The sequence below is a fragment of the Rana temporaria genome, chromosome 4 (genome assembly GCF_905171775.1).
Source record: "Rana temporaria chromosome 4, aRanTem1.1, whole genome shotgun sequence".
Taxonomy (NCBI): Eukaryota; Metazoa; Chordata; class Amphibia; order Anura; family Ranidae; genus Rana; species Rana temporaria.
Window position 1 is genome coordinate 111,137,235 of NC_053492.1, and position 13,959 is coordinate 111,151,193.

At 44.7% G+C, this 13,959-nt stretch overlaps 1 protein-coding gene across 14 annotated transcripts in view; it reads right to left on the reverse strand.

Moving 5' to 3' along the window:
* The window catches only part of LOC120936435 (thyroglobulin-like), a 115,028-nt gene that overhangs the window by 76,197 nt on the left and 24,872 nt on the right, over positions 1-13,959 (reverse strand). For 13 of the 14 annotated variants that reach the window (XM_040348764.1, XM_040348760.1, XM_040348767.1 and 10 more), the window contains exons 4-6: positions 12,159-12,368; positions 9,007-9,222; positions 3,429-3,644 (exon numbers count right to left, since the gene is read on the reverse strand). In XM_040348764.1, the coding sequence (XP_040204698.1) occupies positions 3,429-3,644; positions 9,007-9,222; positions 12,159-12,368 (642 nt within the window). The remainder of the gene's footprint in view (positions 1-3,428; positions 3,645-9,006; positions 9,223-12,158; positions 12,369-13,959) is intronic. The other variant, XM_040348759.1, reaches the window with a different exon arrangement.

Genomic DNA, 13,959 nt, shown 5'->3' on the forward strand with positions numbered 1-13,959 from the left:
TTCTATTTTGTGTGTTTAAGTTTATACATTCATGAACAGGACTGTACACTGGACACACCTGGACTCAATAATTTAGAGTGTCCACATACTTTTGGTCATATAGTAGGTATGGTCAGTGGTGTATTTAGGTTTTGTGCTGCCCTATAGGCCTGACTAAACTTGCACACCCCCTAATTTATATATGACCCACCCCTTCCTGTCAAGACCACACCCCTTCCTTTTTAAGACTCGCCCTGTCATCTTCATGGGAGGAGGACAGAGTGACACCATGGGAAGAGGACAGCGGGCACCAGTGGGGGGGGGATAGAGGGACGCCACGGGGAAGGGACAGAGGGATGCCATGGGGAGGGGACAGAGGGACACAGTGGGATGAGGACAGGGGAACGCCATGGGGAGGAGACAGAGGGACACCATGGGGACAGGGGGACGTCATGGGGAGGGGACAGAGGGATGCAGTGAGATGAGGACAGAGGGACACGGTGGGATGAAGACAGAGGGACAAGGTGGGATGAGGACAGAGGGACAGGGTGGGATAAGGACAGAGGGACAGGGTGGGATGAGGACAGAGGTGGGGTGAGGACGGAGGGACAGGGTGGGATGAGGACAGAGGGACAAGGGCAGAGGGACAGGGTGGGATGAGGACATAGGGTCAGGGTGGGATGAGGACAGAGGGACAGGGTGGGATGAAGACAGAGGAACAAGGACAGAGGGACAGGGAGGGAGGAGAACAGAGGGACAAGGACAGAGGGACAGGGTGGGATGAGGACAGAGGGACAAGGGCAGAGGGACAGGGTGGGATGAGGACATAGGGTCAGGGTGGGATGAGGACAGAGGGTCAGGAACAGAGGGACAGGGTGGGATGAAGACAGAGGAACAAGGACAGAGGGACAGGGAGGGAGGAGAACAGAAGGACAAGGACAGAGGGACACAGTGGCATATTTTAATTTGGGGGGTATGGGGATATGTGCTGGGGAGTGATTTGGGAGGGGAGAGGATATGTGCTAGTGGGGGAAGGGGAGAGGATATGTGCTAGTAGGGGGGATCAGACCCCCCACTAGCACATATCCTCTTCCCTCCCAAATCACTCCCCAGCACATATCCCCATACCCCCTATCCCCCTCCCATCACTCCCTGTGCACCTCTTATTTGCCCCCCTGCACATACCAGCAGCGCGGCTCTCTCCCTCTCACTGAAATTGTGTCTCTTCTCGGCTCCTCCTGGCTGTGTACACAGGAACATTAGAGCCGAGGGGGAGGAGGAGCCGAAGAGTGTGAGCGGATGTCAGTGGAGAGAGGGATGGCTGCTCTGGAAAGCCGATCACCGCTGTGGGACCCCGGGTGGCAGATGTCCCGGGTGCCTGCACTAGCGCATCATAGACTGAGCAATTACCGAAAAATCAGTGCCGAAACTTGTCGTGGCACTGAGCTCCGGGATTCAGCTGTGCGGCCCTCCGTGCGGGAGGAGGGGGGGTTCGCGGGGGGGTTGGCTTTTTTGCCACCCCCGCAAAGTGCCGGCCTAGGCCATAATACAGCACTGGGTGAGGTGTTCAGTAGGGATAAGCTCAGTCTTCAGTCTGAACAGAAGTTCGGACCAAACATGTGACCTAAAGTCACATGATTGAGGGCTGTCCATATTGTGTGTGTTTTTTGTAATTGGAAACTGAAGACTGCTCTCAATCCTACAGAGCATTTCATCAGTAGCATAAGGCCCCTTTCACACTGGGGCGGGAGGTGCGGTGGCAGTAAAGTATTTTTAGAGGCGCTTTACCGTCGGATTTGCGGGGGTATTCGGCCACTAGCGGTGCGGTTTTACCCCCCCCCCACTAGCAGCCGAAAAAGGGTTAATACCGCTGCCAATGCACCTCTGTAGAGGCGCATTGCTGTCGGTATAGCCGCAGTGTCCCATTGCTTTCAATGGGCAGGAGGAGCGGTAATCACACCGCTTCTTCACTGCCCCGTCCTGCTAGTGCACGGCTCCAGTGTGAAAGCCCTTGGCCTGCAAACCGCCCCAGTGTGAAAGGGGTCTAAGAGTATCTGAAAGCAACAATCAGGAAGCAGAGCTTCTGTTATTAGTAAGTAAATATGGCTATATATATTTGTTGACTGGGCTTGTGCACCTAAAACCAAGCTGAGTGGGCAAGCTTTCTCTATAATTTTTCCTTTTCAAAGGAGTCTTTTGCAGGTCCATCCCAGGTCAACAACAGAACCATTTTCCTATCAGCTGGTGTGCCTAATATGACTCTGATTATGTTATTTTAACCACTTCATTACTGGGCACTTAAACCCCTTTCGTGCCCGCCCAGACCAATTTTCAGCTTTCAGCGCTGACACATTTTGAATGACAATTGCGCGGTCATACAACACTGTACCCAAATTATATTTTTTAATTTTTTCCCCACAAATAGAGCTTTCTTTTGGTGGTATTTGATCACCTCTGCGATTTTTATTTTTTGCGCTATAAACAAAAAAAAAAAAACATTTGGAAAAAAAACACAATATTTTTTACTTTTTGTTATACTAATATCCAATTTAAAAAAAAAAAAAAAAAATTCCCTCGGTTTAGGCCGATACGTATTCTTCTACATATTTTTGTTAAAAAACAAATCACAATAAGCGTATATTGATCGGTTTGCGCAAAAGTTATAGCGCCTACAAAATAGGGGATAGATTTATGATTTTTTTTTTTTACTAGTAATGGCTTCGATTTGCGATTTTTTTTGTCAGGCCTGCGATATTGCGGCGGACGTATCGGACACTTTTGACACAATTTTGGGACCATTCACATTTATACAGCGATCAGTGCTATAAAAATGCACTAATTACTGTATAAATGTGACTGGCAGTGAAGGGGTTAAGACTAGTAGGTGAGGAAGGGGTTAAATGTATTCCCTCATTGTGTTCTTACTGTGTGGGGGGAGGGGGGTGACTGGGGGAGGTGACCGATGCTGTGTCCCTATGTAAAGGGACATAGATCGGTCTCCTCTCTCCCTGACAGCACGTGGAGCTCTGTGTTTACACACAGAGCTCCACGTCCTGATGTGTTACCGACGATCGTGTGTGTCTGGCGGACATCACGCCCGCCAGGCACTCGCATCGGCTCCCGAGCGATGCGCCGGGCACGTTGTTTCCCCGCTGCGCGCACGGGGAACAACAACAACAGGACGTCCAGGGACGTCCACCCGGCACTTGAGAGCCGCGCTGTGGACGTCTTTTGTCCATAGCGCGGATCCCAAGTGGTTAAGGCTAGAGTGAAGGTGGTATCACAAGAACTTGGCCTTTGTAAGAAGGAAGTATAATTCCCATATTGCCTGCAAGACAATATCTTCTAAGCCCTCACTCACCAAAGAACTCTCCATAGTCAATCAATAGGATGATATAAATTATTTTTATGACAAAGATATGAAGAGAAGTTGTAGAACTGAGTCTTACCTTGTTTTACACATGTAGCTGGTGTTTGTCCAGGTGTAGTTCTTGTGCCAGCAATCTCTTCGCCAATTGCACTAACACACCAGCAGTTCCCGGTGCTGCCATGACACTGCTGTGGTTGGTAACTGCCCTTTTCATCACACTGAGGAACAAAACCACCTACTACTTTCTTGTCTCCTCCCAGAGCTACCTGACGTTCCTTCAAGCATTTCGGCAAGTCTGTCAACAAATACAGGAAAGATCAGAGATTACAGAGAACACACTCATAAGGGCATAAATGTCCAGAAATAGTAGCAGTAAAATAAGGAACAATGCATTACTGCTGTAAAAAAGTCATTGGACATCGTCTGAGGTACCTCAGACGTCCAATGACGAAACGCGTAAGACAGGACTTGGTACACATTTACGTCACTTCCGGAAACTTCCAGTTTTTGCACTGTGGTCTGTGGAACACACACCGTCCAGACCCGTAATTTGTTTACACGCTTGTACGAATCAAGGCATTTGGAGCTCCTTATTTTAAAGAGTCCTTTTTTATTTGAAAATAAATGTTATTTTAACTGGATTTATGCCATTGAGTGCCCGTTTTTTCAGTTTTATGTGGACACCCACAAACAATGCTAAGGAGTAGGAGGTCATATCTATCGCTTGGATACCGGGACCAGAGGCATATCTGATTATACGCTCTTCACCCCTGCAGGGGTAGGGGTTTCTGGTGAGTGCATAAACAAAAAGGGGCGCACGGAGAAGTTTTCTTGCACAGCAATTGCATTAAGTGTCACCATTGCATTTTGCACAAGTCACGTTGGGAGAAACTATGGACATGTATTGCAGATAGTTATCTTCTATTACAGTTTTGGACTTCTATATTGATTTTTTTTTTGTTTTTATAAAAGGAGCTTTTTCCACTTGATTGACTAAAGTTTTCTATTATTACATATTGGATATAACAGACATATGTTTATTTCATAGGATCACTAATATATTTTTTGTAAAATGACGTATATTTTTTAGCAATCTATAACATATCACAGTTATTAGAACACATGATTTTTATTACTGTATTTAATGGCGTATAACACTCACTTTTTTACTCTGAAAATAGAGGGTAAACTGTGCCTGCGTGTTACACGCAGGGGGCTGTGGAAAGTTTTTTTCTGAAACTTCCCTCTTATACCGCGTACACACGATCGGTTCGTCTGATGAAAACGGTCTGACGGTGAAAAAACTTAGAACCTGTTTTAAAATTATCTGATGGTTAAAAAAACGATAGAAAAAAACGATCGTCTGTGGGGTAATCCATTGGTTAAAAATCAACGCATGCTCAGAATCAAGTCGACGCATGCTCGGAAGCATTGAACTTAATTTTTCTCAGCACGTCGGTGTGTTTTACGTCACCGCGTTCTGACACAATCAGTTTTTTAACTGATGGTGTGTGGGCAAGACTGATGAAAGTCAGCTTCATTGGATATCTGATGAAAAAATCAATTTTTATGGGATGAACCGATCGCATGTACAGAACATTAAAGTTAGGGTGCGTGTTATACGCCTGTGCGTGTTAGTAGAGGCCCTGCAGAATGAAATAGTTGCTGATATAATTTTTAATGCCACACAATATTTGCGCAGTCAAATCAAACACAAAATTTGAGGTAAAAATACACATATGAATTTTAGTGCACACAAACACAATATCCACATTTTTGGTATAACATTTTAGGGTCACACAACTTTTCTTCATTTTGGGACTATTCCTTGCCAGTGCTAAACCCCATCCCCTACCACCCAACCGTCAAAAGTCAAAGCTTATACTATCCACTGAAGCTTGTGCATTTGATAGTTTAGCAAAAAGGCCAGAGCTTGTGAGAGGCGCTTGTGATGAACCCTAAAGTTGGTCATACATTGAAGAACACTTTTTACCATCATGCATGAAGGTAAAAAAAAAACTTCACCTTTTACAACCACTTTAAGTTTAATCTTTGCAACATTCTATTGCAGCCATTCTCAACCAGGGTTCCGTGGAACCCTGGGGTTCCTCCAGAGGTGGCTAGGGGTTCCTTGAGCTGTGGCCGATGAATCACCTATTTGATGATGCCTACAGAGTTCAAGGTTCAGCACCACTTAGCAAAGCCAGCAGCATGACATCAAATATCTTTTTAGCTTTCTTTAAGGGTGGCATTCTGAGCACCACGTTAACCCCCCTGGCGGAATTCCCGAGTCTGGCTCGGGGTGGTATTTCATTACCAAAAGCGGTAACCCCGAGCCAGACTCGGGATCGCCTTGCAGCAGTCACAGGCAAGGTTTACTTACCTTGTCCCTGGATCCTGCGATGCTGCCGCGCTGTGTGATCGAGCGGTGTCTCCACACGATTTACAGTGTCCCTGTGTGCCGCCGAGCTCCGTTCCCTGCGACGTTACGACGCACGGGGGCAGAGAACGGCGCCAAATTCAAAAAAGTAAATAAACACAATACATACAGTATACTGTAATCTTACAGATTAAAGTACTGTATGTACAAAAATACACACCCCCTTTGTCCCTAGTGGTCTTCCTAGTGTCCTGCATGTACTTTTATATAATAAAAACTGTTCTTTCTGCCTGGAAACTGGAGATTGTCCATAGCAACGAAACAGCGTCCCTTTATGTCAAAAGTGGTTTTAGACCAGTTACAAAACAGAGAAAATAAAGTATAATCACTTGCAGAATTGAGCGATAGCGATTTGTGGGGAAATTCGTCATAAAAACGTAAAAGTAATGACAGCGACAATTCTGCAACTGAGCAAATTTCAGTAATTTTGAGTTGATTACATTATTAAATAATTTTTAATATAATTATATTATTATTTGTTATAATTATTTATAATATATGATTTTGTTTTTCAAACGTTTTCATACCCGAGATGTCTACTAGACTCTTGTTCGGACAGATTTAAGTGAGTTATTCCTAAGAATTACAGGCCTACAATGTAAAACACCAAATTTCCTTGCAAAATAATGGTACAGTACCACTTTCAGTGCCTAAAGAAAGAAAGCCTGTTCTATTGAAACCTTTCTTTTTTGTGTGTTTAAGTTTATACATTCATGAACAGGACCGTACACTGGACACACCTGGACTCAATAATTTAGAGGAGTGTCCACATACTTTTGGTCATATAGTAGGTATGGTCAGTGGTGTATTTAAGTTTTGTGCTGCCCTATAGGCCTGACTAAACTTGCACACCCCCTAATTTATATATGACCCACCCCTTCCTGTCAAGACCACACACCTTCCTTTTTAAGACTCGCCCTGTCATCTTCATGGGAGGAGGACAGAGTGACACCATGGGAAGAGGACAGCGGGACGCAGTGGGGGGATAGAGGGACGCCACGGGGAAGGGACAGAGGGATGCCATGGGGAGGGGACAGAGGGACAAAGTGGGATGAGGACAGGGGAACGCCATAAGGAGGAGACAGAGGGACACCATGGGGACAGAGGGATGCAGTGAGATGAGGACAGAGGGACAGGGTGGGATGAGGACAGAGGGACAGGGTGGGGTGAGGACAGAGGGACAGGGTGGGATGAGGGCAGAGGCATACGGTGGGATGAGGACAGAGGGACAGGGTAGGATGAGGACAGAGGGATAGGGTAGGATGAGGAGTGAGGGACAGGGTGGGATGAGGACAGAGGGACACGGTTGGATGAGGACAGAGGGACACGGTGGGATGAGGACAGAGGGACAGGGTGGGATGAGGACAGAGGGACAGGGTGGGATGAGGACAGAGGGACATGGCGGGATGATGACAGTGGGACACGTTCGGATGAGGACAGAGGGACACGATGGGATGAGGACAGAGGGACACGGTGGGATGAGGACAGAGGGACACGGTGGGATGAGGACAGAGGGACAGGGTGGGATAAGGACAGGGGGACAGGGTGGGATGAGGACAGAGGTGGGGTGAGGACAGAGGGACAGGGTGGGATGAGGACAGAGGGACAAGTGCAGAGGGACAGGGTGCGATGAGGACAGAGGGTCAGGGTGGGATGAGGACAGAGGGTCAAGAACAGAGGGACAGGGTGGGATGAGGACAGAGGGACAAAGACAGAGGGATAGGGTGGGATGAAGACAGAGGGACAAGGACAGAGGAACAGGGAGGGATGAGAACAGAGGGACAAGGACAGAGGGACAGGGTGGAATAAGGATAGAAGGACAAGGACATAGGGACAGGGTGGGATGAGGACAGAGGGACAAGGACAGAGGGACAGGTGGGATGAGGACAGAGGGACACAGTGGCATATTTTAATTTGGAGGGGGTGGGGATATGTGCTGGGGAGTGATTTGGGAGGGGAGAGGATATGTGCTAGTGGGGGGAGGGGAGAGGATATGTGCTAGTAGGGGGGGGATCAGACCCCCCACTAGCACATATCCTCTTCCCTCACAAATCAATCCCCAGCACATATCCCCATATCCCCTATCCCCTCCCATCACTCCATGTGTGCACCTCTTATTTGCCCCCCTGCACATACCAGCAGCGCGGCTCTCTCCCTCTCACTGAAATTGTGTCTCTTCTTGGCCCCTCCTGGCTGTGTACACAGGAACATTAGAGCCGAGGGGGAGGAGGAGCCGAAGAGTGTGTGCGGATGTCAGTGGAGAGAGGGACGGCTGCTCTGGAAAGCCGATCAACGCTGCGGGACCCCGGGAGGCAGATGTCCCGGGTGCCTGCACTAGCGCATCATAGACTGAGCAATTACCGAAGCTCAGTGCCGAAACTTGTCATGGCACTGAGCTCCGAGATTCAGCTGTGCGGCCCTCCGTGTGGGAGGAGGGGGGTTCGGGGGGGGTTGGCTTTTTTGCCACCCCCGCAAAGTGCCGGCCTAGGCCATAATACAGCACTGGGTGAGGTGTTCAGTAGGGATAAGCTCAGTCTTCAGTCTGAACAGAAGTTCGGACCAAACAGCAGCCGAAAAAGGGTTAATACCGCTGCCAATGCACCTCTGTAGAGGCGCATTGCTGTCGGTATAGCCGCAGTGTCCCATTGCTTTCAATGGGCAGGAGTGGCGGAGCAGCGGTAATCACACCGCTTCTTCACCGCCCCAACCGCCCTGTCCTGCTAGCACACGGCTCCAGTGTGAAAGCCCTTGGCCTGCAAACCGCCCCAGTGTGAAAGGGGTCTAAGAGTATCTGAAAGCAACAATCAGGAAGCAGAGCTTCTGTTATTAGTAAGTAAATATAGCTATATATATTTGTTGACTGGGCTTGTGCACCTAAAACCAAGCTGAGTGGGCAAGCTTTCTCTATAATTTTTCCTTTTCAAAGGAGTCTTTTGCAGGTCCATCCCAGGTCAACAACAAAACCATTTTCCTTTCAGCTGGTGTGCCTAGTATGACTCTGATTATGTTATTTTAAGGCTAGAGTGACAACAGGTGTAGGTGATATCACAAGAACTTGGCGGCCTTTGTAAGAAGGAAGTATAATTCCCATATTGCCTGCAAGACAATATCTTCTAAGCCCTCACTCACCAAAAAACTCTCCATAGTCAATCAATAGGATGATATAAATTATTTGTATGACAAAGATATGAAGAGAAGTTGTAGAACTGAGTCTTACCTTGTTTTACACATGTAGCTGGTGTTTGTCCAGGTGGAGTTCTTGTGCCAGCAATCTCTTCGCCAATCGCACTAACACACCAGCAGTTCCCGGTGCTGCCATGGCACTGCTGTGGTTGGTAACTGCCCTTTTCATCACACTGAGGAACAAAACCACCTACTACTTTCTTGTCTCCTCCCAGAGCTACCTGACGTTCCTTCAAGCATTTCGGCAAGTCTGTCAACAAATACAGGAAAGATCAGAGATTACAGAGAACACACTCATAAGGGCATAAATGTCCAGAAATAGTAGCAGTAAAATAAGGAACAATGCATTACTGCTGTAAGAAAGTCATTAGACATCGTCTGTGGTACCTCAGACGTCCAATGACGAAACGCGTAAGGCGGGACTTGGTACACATTTACGTCACTTCCGGAAACTTCCAGTTTTTGCACCCACAAACAATGCTAAGGAGTAGGAGGTCATATCTATCGCTTGGATACCGGGACCAGAGGCATATCTGATTATACGCTCTTCACCCCTGCAGGGGTAGGGGTTTCTGGTGAGTGCATAAACAAAAGGGGCGCACAGAGAAGTTTTCGTGCACAGCAATTGCATTAAGTGTCACCATTGCATTTTGCACAAGTCACGTTGGGAGAAACTATGGACATGTATTGCAGATAGTTATCTTCTATTACAGTTTTGGACTTCTATATTGATTTGTTTTTTGTTTGTTTTAAAAGGAGCTTTTTCCACTTGATTGACTAAAGTTTTTTATTATTACATATTGGATTTAACAGACATATGTTTATTTCATAGGATCACTAATATATTTTTTGTGAACTCACGTATATTTTTTAGGAATTAGGAATCTATAACATATCACAGTTATTAGAACACATGATTTTTATTACTGTATTTAATGGCGTATAACACTCACTTTTTTACTCTGAAAATAGAGGGTAAACTGTGCCTATGTGTTATATGCAGGGGGCTTTTTTTCTGAAACTTCCCTCTTATACCGCGTACACACGATCGGTTCGTCTGATGAAAACGGTCTGATGGACCGTTTTTCATCAGACGAACCTCTCGTGTGTGGGCCCCAACGTTTTTTTCCCATCGGTGAAAAAACTTAGAACCTGTTTTAAAATCATCTGATGGTTAAAAAACCGATAGAAAAAAACGATCGTCTGTGGGGAAATCCATTGGTTAAAAATCAACGCATGCTCAGAATCAAGTCAACACATGCTCGGAAGCATTGAACTTAATTTTTCTCAGCACGTCGTCATGTTTTACGTCACCGCGTTCTGACACAATCAGTTTTTTAACTGATGGTGTGTAGGCAAGACTGATGAAAGTCAGCTTCATTGTATATCTGATGAAAAAATCCATCAGACCGTTTTCAGCGGATGAACCGATCGTGTGTACAGGAAATTAAAGTTAGGGTGCGTGTTATACGCCTGTGCGTGTTAGCAGAGGCCCTATTGCTGATCCAATTTTTCATGCCACACAATATTTGCGCAGTCAAATCAAACACAAAATTTGAGGTAAAAATACGCATATGAATTTTAGTGCACACAAACACAATATCCACATTTTTGGTATAATATAAAGATGATGTTGTATTGAGTAAATATACCAAACATGTCTTTCTAAGAGGGAGGGTCAGGAGATACAAGACGTAATAACTGTGGAAGATGTGTTAATGGACAAAATAAATGTACAGTTGTTAAGTGGGGGCAGGATAGGCTTCTCTGAAGACAACAGTTTTCAGGGATCATCTGAAAGTGGGCAAAGTAGGAGATAGTCGGACAGATTGGGGTAGAGCATTCCAGAGGATGGGAGAGGTTTGGGAGAAGTCCTGGAGGTGAGCATGGAATGAGGTGACGAGGGAGCTAGAGAGCAGGAGGTCTTGGGAGGAGCGAAGAGAACAATTTGGTTGGTATTTTGAGACCAGGTTAGTGATGTAGCTGGGGACCAAGTTGTGGATGGCTTTGTAAGTTAGTATCTTGAATTTAATTTGTTGGCAGCCAATGGAGGGAATGGCAGAGAGGGTAGCAGACGCTGAGTGGTTTGTAAGATGGATGAGCCCGGCAGCAGTGTTTGTGAAAGCCAATCGACAGCTTGGCTTGAGCTGGTGGGCTGCCTACAGGCCCCATTCACAGCTGAGCATTTTGTAGCATCAACCTCCAATAAGCTCAACATCAAAAGTGTAGTGTGGCTTGACGCTTGTATCTGAAAAAGTACAAGCTTCAAGTATTTTTGGCCACAATAGAATTCAATGAAAACACATGAAAACATTGGCTAAAACTTAAAATAAGAAACACTCAAGCGAAACGGCTGAAAAAAAGCCGGTAAAACTACCAAAGATGCTCAGCTAAAGTGTGGGTGCAGCCGTAGTGCCACACAACTTCTAGTGATTTGTGAAACTGTGTGTATGTGTCTTAGGAACATTATGTCATGTGGTTAGTATTAAAGGGGTTGTAAAGGTAAAAAAAAAAAATCCAAAATAGCTTCCTTTACCTTAGTGCAGTCCTCCTTCACTTACCTCATCCTTCCATTTTGCTTTTAAATGTCCTTATTACTTCTGAGAAATCCTCACTTGTTTTTCTGTCTGTAACTCCACACAGTAATGCAACACTTTCTCCCTGGTGTGGAGAAAGCCTCTTGAGGGGACGAGCAGGAGTGTCAGGACGCCCACTAACACACAGCTCCTTTCTCTATCTGCAAAGTAGATAGCGTCCCGACCCTCCTGCTCGCCCCCTCAAGAGGCTTTCTCCACACCAGGGAGAAAGTGTCGCATTACTGTGTGTAGTTACAGACAGAAGAACAGGAAGTGAGGATTTCTCAGAAGACATAAGGACATATAAAAGCAAAATCGAAGGATGAGGTAAGTGAAGGAGCACTGCACTAATGTAAAGGAAGCTATTTAGAGAAGATTTTTTTTACCTTTACAACCCCTTTAAGGATTTGTAATAAATATGTGTATTAATTAAATTTCAATAAACTTAATATATATATATATATATATATATATATATATATATATATATATATATATATATAATATATATATATATATCACAGTATATATTATTTATAAATATATATATAAGAACAGTATAAACATTTTGTTTGTTTTGTGTGTTTCAAGTTTTAGAATGGAGACTTACCATGCCTTTCACATGTAACTCTTGTTTGTCCACGTGGGGTTTTTGTGCCAGCAATCTCTGCACCCATTGTGCTAACACACCAGCAGTGCCCGGTGCTGGTATGACACTGCTGTGGTTGGTAACTGCCCTTTTCATCACATTGTGGAATATAAAGACCAATTATCTTCTTTGCCAGAGCTTCTTGACGCTGCTTCAAGCATGTTGTCAAATCTGTCAACATACACAGAAAAGATTATTGATGATCAAACTTTATGCAAGGATAATGCTCCAAATTCATGATGAACAGACTTGGGAAATCTTAAAGTGGTGGCAGGAAATGCTAAAAAGCTGCAATCTGCAGACAATAAATAGATAACTTTTATCCCCAGAAAAAAAACTGAGCAGCTTGTTGAGCTAGTTGTCCTTTTTATTACACTCTGGTAAAAATACATTTATAGTATAAAAAATATATATGATTGCGCTAATCAAACAAATGTAAAACATTCTGATTAAAAATGATAAACAGTCTACAAGTGTTGTGATAATATGTTATAAACTTCTGGTGTCGATCTCCCCATCCACCACCACCTTTTAGTGATCTTAAACAAAAAACTGAAAAACTCACTTACCAGCTCCTGTGGACCCCTCATTACAAGGGGTTGGTTGTACCAGTGGCTTTAGCCCAGCCAAAGCCTTTCTCCAGATCCGGTTACTCTTATACACAGGATCACCCCTTGTCAATGTGTTAAATGTGAGGATTTCTCCAAAGAAACTGAATGCTCCATATGGTGTACAATTTATTGGAATAAACACGCCCCTTAGGTTTAGTGACACACAGACAAACAAACAGAACCCGTCCTTCTAGGACACGTGTGGGATTGGTGACGTCATTTATAGTACAGTGCCTTGCAAAAGTATTGACCCCCCTTGTTTTTTTACCTATTTTGTTACATTACAGCCTTTAGTTCAATGTGTTTTTAATCTAAATTATATGTGATGGATCCGAACATAATAGAAGTTGGTAAAGAAAAATTAGAAAAATATATAAATAAAAATATTTTTTAGAAATAAAAAAATGATAATTGGCATGTGCGTATGTATACACACCCTTTGTTATGAAGCCCATAAAAAGTTGTGGCGCAACCAATTACCTCCAGAAGTCACATAATTATTGAAATGATGTCCACCTGTGTGCAATCTAAGTGTCACATGATCTGTCGTTACATATGCACACCTTCTTGAAAGGCCCCAGAGGCTGCAACACCTAAGCTAGAGTTACCACTAACTAAACGCTACCATGAAGACCAAGGAACTCTCCAAACAAGTAAGGGACAATGTTGTTGAGAAGTACAAGTCAGGGTTAGGTTATAAAAAAATATCCAAATCTTTGATGATCCCTAGGAGCACCATCAAATCTAGCATAACTAAATGGAAAGAACATGGCACAACAGCAAACCTGAAATAAATGATGGTGACTGCGCTGTGTGAGGAAGTGGAAAGAGCAGATGCACAGGGAAGTGAATAGCAAAAACCCACCACTGAGTAATCGCTAAAACCAGTGAGGGTGGGAGGTCTGTGGGTCAGTAATGGTGAACAGCAATAAGCATAAATTAGATATTAACATACACTATAATTAAATTAAATAGTGAACATCACAAACATGAGAAGCATGTAAATCCAAACAGCTTAGTTGATGTGGATAGTGCCAGAAAGTTCAAATATAACACAATCCAAATGGAGTCCCAGAAGTCCCAGAAGAGGGAAGATGTGGGACCGTAATAAGGTAAAAAAGTCAAATAACACAAATAAAGTCTTAAAGTGC